Genomic DNA, 10,662 nt, shown 5'->3' on the forward strand with positions numbered 1-10,662 from the left:
AATGGCTGTTTACCAAAAGAGAAATCAGAAGTGTTGGAGGCGAAGGCTGGATAACAATAACAATAACAACATCAATGACTGCTAACATCTCTCAGTCCCTGCTCAGTGTTATTTTATCTCATTGTATCACCATGACATTTCAGTAGGGTAGACATTATTACTCTCCAAAGTGCAGATGAAGAAGCTGGCACAGGGGAATTAAGGGAGTGGCCCAAGATCTTTCACTAGTGAGTAGAGAATGGGCATTTTAGTCCAGGTCTATTTGAACCCTAAATACCAAACTCAGACATTCCACTGAAGATGGTTGTAGGGAGAACTTTTGACAATGTCCAGCAGAGATAAAAATCCAAAGCCTTTCTTTCAATCCAGCTTTTTCACTTGGTGTGTGGGATTGAAGGCCACCAGGCATTTTTACATCATTGCAGAATTACAGGGGATGTGGGAAAACGGAGGGAAGATTCAATTAGATAATTACAATGTCCACCAGAGTGTGGAGGTGGCTGGACCAGTGCCAAGTTTGCTTTGTGCTGGGAATGGGCTCAAGCCACCTTACTCTTTTAAACCTTTCCAGTTCTCCTCTTTGCCTGTCTTTGAGTATTTTTTTTATTTTTATTTTGCAAATGTTGGAATACTAACATGGGGTATAAGAATAAAACTGGGGACCAGCAGTTAGCATAATGGCTATGTCGCTGGCCTCCCATGTAGTCGACTGCGGTTCGAGTCCTGGACCTGGTGGCTTAAACTCCCGCCGGGCATGTGTGCATGCATGCCCAAGATCCCGAGGGGAGAATGGAGGAGAAGGGATTGCAGGATTGCGGTGTGGCCATCCTCCCTGGGGGGAGATTTCTCGCTTTCTATCTCTCTGTCTCTGTCTTTCTGGCAAGCGCACGTGCCCTATAGCAAAAACCTCTCCAAAGGAAAAAAAAAGGAATAAAGCTGGAGGGGCACACTCTCCACATTATTCTATCTGATTGTCCCTCTTGAACCCTGGAGGTATAGGTCTGAGAAGCGTTCCTTGGTTGCTTTAGTTCATTCGGTGATTGATTACTGTGAAGTCTCGTTCTTCTACTTCCATAGCACAGTCAGACCCTCTAAACACTGCCCTTCAGAAAGGTATGGTTGTAAATGTAATTAACAATTGAGGACTATTTTAAGCTTCACATTATTGCTTGACATATGATGAAAAACACAGTCTGATTTCCTGAACTGCACAGATATACCAACACACACTTTAAATTTTTTTTGTTGCTAGAGGGCATGTGCACTTGCTGAAGAGAAACATGGAGAGAGAAAGTGCGAAAGCAACCCCCCTTGAGGGATGGTCACACCACAATCCCTTCTCCTCTCAGGATTTGGTTATGCACACATAAATGTCCAGTGTGGTTTTCAAGCCACCAGGTCTGGGAATTGAACCGTGTGGGTAGCCATGTGGGATCCAGCTGCTTTAAGCATCAAGCCATTGATATCCACCAATACACACTTTTAACCCATCTTTGCTTTATTTAAATTCTTAACCCTTCCCAACTCCTGCTGATTATTCTTGGACTCTTTTTCTGATTAGCCCTGAATCCATACTTTCGTGCTTTTCTTGTGGGGTTTCCATTTGAGGACAAGGCTATAATAGTGAATAAAATGGTCCTGGGTGCACAGGGAGTGTTTAGTAAATATTTCTCAAATGAATGAATATATAAATGGACAGAAGCAAGTCCAGCAGTTGAGCTAGCAATGTAGGAGAAGATCTTGGGACTCCAAATTTCTTGCATCATTTAGCCTCCTAAGAATTGAAGAGGGTAGAATGAGTGGGGTTGCCAGAATGAGTGGGTTTGCAGAGCTCTCAGAGACTTCATCAGTCTCAGTTCCTCAAAATCCATGGAGACTCTGGGGGTTCATGTGCAAGTGGGGAGTGACACCTTTACAAACAGCCCTTTGAGATCCTCAGATGAATCTATATTTAAAAAAAGAAGACCCTGTCTTCAGGACTCCAACAGCTCAGGCTTCTGTCCTAGAAAAGGTAAAGGTCTTTGTATGCCATGAGGTTTCATACAGGTGTTTAGAATTGGGCTTTGAGCCATTTAATCTCCATTCTTTTAGCCCTGTGGTCTTTGGCTGGATTTGTTCTGTAGTTGAACTGAAGATAGGGAGACGTTGGAAAGGACAGCTGCATATTAATCTTTTGGAGACTTGGGGCTCCTTTAACCCCACAGAGTGTGTGCTCTGCCAAGGGCTTGACTTGAATTTCTTCATCTCAATGTCAGCCCTTGTGCTTTACCCCCTACAAAGCCGGGTTAAGCCAAAGAGGGGAAGAAGTTTGCATATTTGCTTGAAAGCTTGATGCAGCTGTTCCAGACAAACAGAGCGGCTGGCCACAGCCTCCACCAGGAGCTAAGGGCATGTGGAAAATTTTAGCTGCAATCCCTGTAGCTGTGATGGGAGCAGTTTGTTATTTACTCATCTCTGGATATTTTCCTAACCTCATTGGTTGGGCCTGTCTCCTTCCCTCAGTCTCCCCCAGCCCCTATGAGGGTAGACACAGCAGGCCACAGAATATTCTTAGCACATGGAATGCCAGCTGGGCCCCATCAAAAACCTCTGTATGCTACCTCATTATCCTTCCCTCATTCCTCCCCCTCCTTCTTCCCTTCTCCTCTCTGAGTCTATTCTCTTCAGCTCCCTTTGTCTCCAGGGGTGAAGGGTAAACCGTTCAGGAATTCAGAAATCTATGTCCCTTCTGAAATAAGCAGCAACCCAGAAGAAGCTGGGGAATTCCTGGTTCAGAGAATGTGATCTGTATTTACATTAACAACTTTGACAAAAAGGGGCTATAAAAATCTCATCTTATAAATAAGGTCAGAGAGAGAAAGGGAGAAAGAAGTCTGATGTATTCTTGTTTCCCTTGAATAGATTGCCTGTCTCCCTTATTTTTTCCAAATGAGATATGTGGTCTGTGTCCTATTTTTGTGGTCTTGGCAAGGGTGTCTGACTCATAAAGAAATTCATATTAATAAATATTTGACTCATAGAGGAATTAATATTAGGAAATGGCTTTCAGGAAGCTAAGTGCAGAAGCAGGTGAGGCAATAGCTTCAAAGGCCATGCAGTCCAAACATTGCAGTTTTGTGCTGGTGTAGCCTACTTTCAAATAGTTATTGTTAGAGTACCTCAAAAGCCTCTGTTGGTAGTCTGTGGCAATGTGTAGCTATCTTTGTTGTCTTTTAATAATTCCTCTCTGTATCTAAAATAAGGGTCTCTCGTTGTATGCTAAATCTCTCCTCCTTCAACTTTGGTCTAGGACCTAACTTCCCTCGAAGCAATGGACAACAACTCCTAGAACTTACCTGCATACCATGTTGGTGTCACTGCTGGAGTTAGGAAAAGCAGCAGACAAAGAACTCCTCTTTGAGTTAGTTGACTGGCCATCCTTGAAAAAGGGGGGTTAGGGAAACAAGGATAGAAGTATGTGGCTAGAAGTACCAGGGCAAAGAAAAATTACTTTCAGAAGTCAGCTATCAGTGAACTTCCAAAAGTGAGGGGGAACAGAGACACAGGATCTGTAAGGAAGAAGAGAGATGAAAATTAATGAAAGTCTGTTATAGCATCCTTCTCATACATATCTTCCATTTTAGAGAACTATAAGAATCTCATTTGTTACCTGTGGACCCTTTTTCTCTCAGGAGGACAAAATAAAAAAAAAATCAATCCTCAACTGACCCTGGTGGAATTAGATGCAAATGTTTCATGATCCAAGTTAAAAGAGCAACACTGAGGTATCAAGACCAGGAAAAGGTCTTGATAACTTTAAGTCACATAGAACTGGGAGGTGATCTGGAAATCTAAATGCTTCCAGTTGGGATAGCCAGGTGGTGGCTAAGGTAGCTGGATCCTACATGGCTAACTGCGCAGTTTGAATCCTGGACCTGGCAGCTTGAAAGATATGACAAGTGTGTGTGTATGTCTGTCTGAAATCCTGAGAGGAGAATGGAAGAAAGGGATTGTGGTGTGGCCATTCTCCCTGTGGGATGATTCCCCGCCCCCCTTTTCCCCAGCAAGCACATGCTCCCCATAGCAAATTTTAAAAATTGGTTATTTTTTCAGTGCTGCCCATTAATGGTTTCTTTCATTCAACTAGTATCTCCTAACTACTGATGTGGGAGATTGTTAGTAAAGGCTGAACTCTGGGGTTATATAGATCTGGATGTAAATCTGATTTTATCACCTATTAGCTATGGGGCCTTGGACAAATTCCTTAACTTCTCTGGGCCTCAATTTTCTCATCTATAAAACTGGAATAACAATAGTATCTACCTCATCAAATAGATTATTGCCTGGCACATAGGGAAGTACCATCTATCTATCTATATCTATCTATCTCTGTCTATCTATTAGATATTAATATTGACAACTTTGTATTAGACAGGATTGGATATTTCTTTTCTATAGTCTCCCAGGCAGTAACTATATCCTGACTCTGTTCTTAGCTCTGTGTTTTGAGGCTTTGTGGTTTGCTAGTGACTTCTGGCATTCAAGTCCAGCTTAACCTTCTAGCTTTACCTTGCTGAGCCAGCAGGAAGTCAACGAGGTTGGGGAGGAACTATTGAGGTACATGAAGAGAGGATGAGCAGGCTCCAATTCCCCTCTGGCTTCCTGTCCTGTCCTCACTCTAATGGGAGGAGAGTTTTGTGGTTCCCAGTGGGCAACTTTGTAAATTACAGTATTAAAGCTTGATGCTCATTTGGTATAAACTGGGCACTAGACCTTTCAGCAAGCACCCATTCACCATATACTTTCAATGAAATGCCATGCTCACAGAAGTCAGTCCTGGAAATAAAGAAAAAAAAAAAAAGGTGGCAGATTCTGACCAGAGTTCCTATGGGACATGCAGAGTCCAAGAAAAGGAAAAATTCATTCTTCAATTAATTGTTTCTTGGCTTTGGAGTTTGTCTACAGAGTGGGTGGCAAGACAGCAGGATAGAGAAAAAGTGGGATCAAGTAAGGGAGACAAGGAAGGTGGAAAGACATGGGGAGGAGGTAAGTAAGTAAAGAAAATCGGACAGAGCTGGAGGAAAAAGATGGATAAAACCAGAAAGAGGCAACAAAAGGAGGAGACAGGGGAGATTGAAGAGCAATCTGGGAAAATTAATGGTTAGATAAGTAATCACTGACCCCTCACTCCTATCCAGCTTCAGCCCAGTTCCTATGTTCTGGTTCAGTAGCTTTCCTTTTTCAGACCCAATACTCTAAGCCTGTGACCTCTTACCTGTCCACCTCCTCCCTAACCTCAGACTGGAAACTTGACTCACCGGAGTCAGCCATCCACTGCTGTGGGTTGATAAGGCAGTGGGAACTTGTGTCTACAGCCAGATCACAACACAAATGAAAAGCAGCATAGGATCCAGTTTCATAAAAGCACTTCCCCACTCTGGCTCCAGCCGGATCTCCTGTCTTGGGTCTATTCATCCCTCTATAGTTGTAAAATGGGGTAGTGTAGCGTGGAGGGATTCATTGCAGACCTTACCTTTTTATGGTTTTGTGCTCTCTTCTCTTTCCTCCTTTCTCCTTGCTCTCTGCTCCTCTCATCAGTTGAAAGGAAAATAAAATAGAAAGAAAAAAAAAAGAAAAAAACTTCTACTTTAACATTCCTAGAACGAGTGGCTTCTGCTCTGTCCGGGCCTCCGGGATTCTGTTAACACTGCCCAGATGTTAGGATGTCCGCATCTGCCAAAAGTTTCCTTAAAGCTATATTATCCCCCAAGTTACAGTTGTTCCTCCCTGAGAAGGATTTTAGAGAGGTGGGGAAGAAGGGACACAAGGACTAGAGGAACTCAGTCCTGTCTGCTGCAGGACAGGGGGAAGTGTGAATGGCACTGGCCCCAAGCCTGTGAGTATAATGATGACTAACAGAGGCTGGCTAAAGGGCCTCCAGCGATGTGTGTGTAGTGTCGCAGTACTGAAGAACGCTTCTTTTTATGACTCAGCATGACATCAGGATTGAATGAAAAGGAATTTACTAACTCCGAGCAGAGGAGAAAAGTGTAACTGACTGACATTCCCTGGAGATTCCTTCAGTAATGCCTTAGTACTCCCCAACACTGTTTGTTGTCTTGCCATCTATATGGCACAGAGTCAGATGCACCTTCAAACCCTTGCACAGATGACCTAACTTCTCTGGACTTCAGTTTCTGATAAGTTTATGCTATTTACAAAAAGATACCATGCACATCTTGTTTGAAGAATCAAGACTGATTGCCTGTACTAAGAATGGAAGGAAAGCATGTCTAGAGAGGCTTTAGTGGGAGACTGTTTTGCCACAAGGCGGGCGCTGCCATGCCCTAGTGGAAGACTGTTTAAGTGAACCTAGATGATAGATGCATGGCAAGGTTATAGCCATTGCTAATCTGTTCCCCAGTGGTCTCTGATGGAGGGCTATGTCTCTTTTTACTGAGCAAACCTTTTTCGACTTTAGTATCTGGTAACAAGACTGTTTTACCATAGTATAGACCAACTCCTTACGTTCTTCCTCTCTTCACAGTTGAAATTCCCATTGCTTAAAAAAAAAAGTCAGTGGTTGTAGAAGAAAATTATTTTTAGCTTTTGTAGAAAGGGTTCCTTCCCTGTATGTGCAAGCCTTTCACAGTCATCAAGGAAAGAACTGTACTTACACTAATAGAAAGTTCAGTAGCAAAACTTAATGTGCTTTATTCAAAATCCATCAATCATAAATATATATTTGATACCCACCAGGTATTTTTTTTTGACAGGTTTTTGTTATAGGGTGCGTGCACTCGCCAGAAAGACAGAGATAGAGAGACAGAAAGCGAGAAATCACCCCCCAGGGGGGGATGGCCACGCCACAATCCCTTCTCCTCCATTCTCCTCTCAGGATCTTGGGCACACATGCACACGTGCCCGGCGTGAGTTTAAGCCACCAGGTCTGGGACTCGAACTGTGGTCAACTATGTGGGAGTCCAGCAACATAGCCATTATTCCAACTGCTGGTCCCCCTACCAGGTATTCAATAGTGTGACAGTAATATGAACAAGAAGAAGAAGATATGCCTTCAGCCTTATTCATTCAATAACTTTATCAAGTATCCCCTACATTAAGGATAGCAAATGTAATGGTGAACAAGACAGACATCCTAACCATAATTCAACAAATATTTGTTGACTTATTATGTTCCTCACATTGTTCTAGGTCCTTGAGAGTCATTAGTAAGCAAATCACATAAAAATCCTTGCTCTCATGCAATGGACGAGACAGACATTGTACAAAAATGTTCTTAATTGCAGTCATGTGTGTTTAGGAATATCTATTAGTCATCTGCTACAAGTTAAGCACTGGGGACATAGCGGTGAGCAAGAAATGTGTGACCCTTGATCTCATAGAGTTTACTCTCCAGTTCCCAGAGGGTTTGTGTTTTGTAGGGGAGAGAAGGAGGACACAAACAAGTAGAAAATAATAGAATACCATGTAGTAATAAAGTGTCAAAAGCTGTAGTATAGACTCTGAGGACTCTAAAAGGAGGTCAGCCAAGATGTCACCTGGGAAGAGATGGGCTGGGTCTCTTCACAGGCAAAGGAGATGACATAAACAAAAGCTCACTGTGAGGTCAGACGCAGATGGGCTGACTGGCAAGAGGGTTCAGGAGAGTGACAGGAAAACAAAAAGTTGAATAAATAGGATAGGGCCAGAAGCTCAGATATAGGAATTAATTCTAAGCTTTATGTTAGGAAATAGTGACTGCATTAAATTGGGGTGTGTGTGTGTGTGTGAGGTGGGTGGGGGGATATGAGGGAGAGAGAATGAACATGTTAAGAAATTCTACCAGGCTTGTTTTCTTTCCATGAAACCTCTTTGCTGCCTCCCTCTTGTCATAGAGTATGGTCCCAGCTCCTTAGGATAGCATACTACACTTTTCACAAGCAAACCTCACCTGTGTCTTCAGCCTGGTTTTAAAAATTCATTCTGTAGCTTCTCATTCTGGATGCACTGCACTTCTTGCTCTTCCTTTCACACCTTGGTGCCTTCACCCAGATATATTTACTCTACCGCATAACCCTTTCCCTCCTCTCTTGGCCTGTTGAAACTGACCATCCTTGATGCTGAGAAGCTTCCACCAGCCCATCCCAGCCAGAGGTGTTTTGCTTTGTCTCCTTTTTCTCTCACAACACTTTGTACACATCTCAATTACAGAACTTATCACACTTACTGTTACAGTTCTTATCTCTGATCCCTACTAGACTGGAGTGCCTAGAGGGCAAAAATCTCGTCTTAGTTTTCTTCATATTCCCAGCAATTAATACAAAGCCTAGCACATGCTAGGGTGATGATGCTGCCTAAGGCTTCAGTTCCACTTAAAAGTACAAGAAGTCAGAGAGGAAGTGACGAAGAATATGGCCATTACAAGGAGATAAAAGCATGGGCTAAGTAAAATGAGAGGGACAGCATTCCTGTGAAGCACTAGGTTGAGTCATATGAAGAGGTCTCCCCAAACAAGTGGCATTCATTTACAAAGAATACTTATGCAGCACCTACTATGTATAGAAAGCACTATGTTAGACACTGTGGGGTTGTAAATAAATAAATAAAACATCTCTGCAAACAGTTTGCCTGGGAAGATAAGACAAAGACAAACAGACTGAGACCATTCATATATTCTAAAATTTTTTTTCTTTTTTAATTGCCAGGGGGTACATGTGCTTCCCAGAGAGAGACAGAGAGACAGAGATTAAAGGAAGAAAGGGAGAGGAAACAACACTCCTCAAAGAGGCATGTTCATGCCACAATCCCTTCTCCTCCATTTCTCCATCTTGTCATTTGAGCAAGCATACACATATGCGTGATGTGTTTTAAAGCCTCCAGGGCTGGCATTTGAACTGTGGTCTGCCATATGGGATCTGGCTCCCTTAAGCACTAGGCTATGCGGCTGGCCCCAATACATAAATTTCTTAAAGTTTGGTGCCATTTTCAGCTTTAAGTCTTTTAACATGAAATCTCTCAGAAGTCCAATAAGGTATAGTTATAAGAAATATTATAGAAAAACTGATCTACATAGCTGAGATTTCAGCAAAACTCAACAAGGCTAGGCTAGAAACAACTTTTTTAGAAAATGGACATGGAATTATGAATTTTAATATCATTAAAAACAATTTATAATTTATGTGTCCCAAAATGTATTTTGTGGTGGGAGTTTTTTGTTTTTGTTTTGTTTTGTTTTTGAAGAAAGCAAGATTGGGGATGGAAAAGGAGAAAAGAGCTCATGGATAATCTGAAATGAGTGAATAGGAAAAAAATGTTCATGAAAATTAGACACAAAAGAGAACTAAAGAGAAGGATAATGAGAATACTCAGGAGACAATAAGAATAAAAAATAAATTACTATTCAGGAAACTAATTTAAAAACCGTAGACATGAATTAACTGTTTAAATGATGGTGCTTCTGATGGCCATAACATAAAATATGAGATTTAAAGAAAATAAGTAGGAGGTGCTTTTAAGTTTAATGACATGCACTTAACCAAAGGTAATTGAAGGGATGCTAAAAAAGGGAATTAGAAAATGAAAATAGTAAGGCTATTAAGTGAATAAGAGATATATGTACTCTTAGTGAACTAGTTGATGTCTTTTTATTGGTTCCTAAGACAAAATAGGACTGTCTCATGACAGCAGCTAAACTTAATTTTTCTGTTTTATGACAATGTGATACTGAGATGACTTAGACATTTAGTTTTTTCATTTAATTCAAGAAATCAGTCCTTGAGTAACTACTACGTAGTTACCCCTAGAGACCAACTATGATCTCAATGAGCAACAAGCTCAACAGGGATTGGCTGAGGACCAAATGAGCTCATCAATTGAGCATTATGACCTAGGGCACCAAGAAGAGTATAAAAGGGGGTGCAGAGGCCCTGCCAAATTAGCTCTTCGGTAGTTTCTTAACATCTAGACAGCAGGATGTAGAATAGGTAAGTAGAAATATATTACAGATACTGCAGTAATTGGCTAAGGGTTTGAGTTAATGTGAGCATGTGGTCAGACTACGAGTGCTCATGTTAGAGAAAGAGATGGGAGTAGGGGAGGAGAGACATTCTCATTGACTAGGAACAGAAATTTTGAATGAGGTTTCAGGGTGGGTAGGGAATAGAGAACGGGTTTTGCTCATTATGGGGATAATCACATTGGCCAGGAATGAAACAAAAAATACAGATTGGAGAAGAGGTAGGAAGTAAGTTGAGACTGTATTAGGGAAGAGAATTGGTGAGAGGAGAGAGGTTGGTGGGAGGAAAGCGGTTGTCATGGGGAAGTCTGACTTAACAGTAGAGCCTTGTTTATGTCATTTCCCTTGCCTGATATCTGCTGAATAGAAACATTTAAAGCTAATCTTGAAGGTTATAGAAAATTAATAGGAAAGGGACACAAATCCCTACTAAATACTGAATTTAAAACAAGCAGCAACAAAAAAAATAGCATTTTTCTTTTTTTCCATATAATTTTGGCATCAAATGTGGGTTTGGACTCAAAAAGAGGGAGAAATTAGGAGGCCAAGCCACTACCCTTGGACAGTGTTACTTACTTCCTAGATAATTAGACATTGGAATGAAGGCAAAAGTAAAACTCAATACCCTCCCTCCCCCCAAATGAAAGGCAGAACTGGGGAAAAAATTG

At 41.6% G+C, this 10,662-nt stretch overlaps 2 protein-coding genes across 2 annotated transcripts in view; one reads left to right on the plus strand and one right to left on the minus strand.

The window, feature by feature from the left end:
• The window catches only part of SRPX2 (sushi repeat containing protein X-linked 2), a 27,396-nt gene extending 21,842 nt beyond the window's left edge, over window positions 1–5,554 (minus strand). Inside the window, 2 exon segments of the mRNA XM_014583260.2 lie at window positions 3,336–3,548; window positions 5,513–5,554. Coding sequence (XP_014438746.1) covers window positions 3,336–3,417 — 82 coding nt within the window. The 5' untranslated portion in view covers window positions 3,418–3,548; window positions 5,513–5,554.
• A 4,332-nt stretch (window positions 5,555–9,886) lies between these two features.
• The window catches only part of TSPAN6 (tetraspanin 6), an 11,661-nt gene continuing 10,885 nt past the window's right edge, over window positions 9,887–10,662 (plus strand). Inside the window, exon 1 of the mRNA XM_014583262.2 lies at window positions 9,887–9,962. The gene's annotated coding sequence lies outside the window, so the exon portion shown is untranslated. The remainder of the gene's footprint in view (window positions 9,963–10,662) is intronic.

The sequence above is a fragment of the Tupaia chinensis genome, unplaced genomic scaffold, assembly GCF_000334495.1.
Source record: "Tupaia chinensis unplaced genomic scaffold, TupChi_1.0 Scaffold144179_1, whole genome shotgun sequence".
NCBI classification, from domain to species: Eukaryota; Metazoa; Chordata; class Mammalia; order Scandentia; family Tupaiidae; genus Tupaia; species Tupaia belangeri.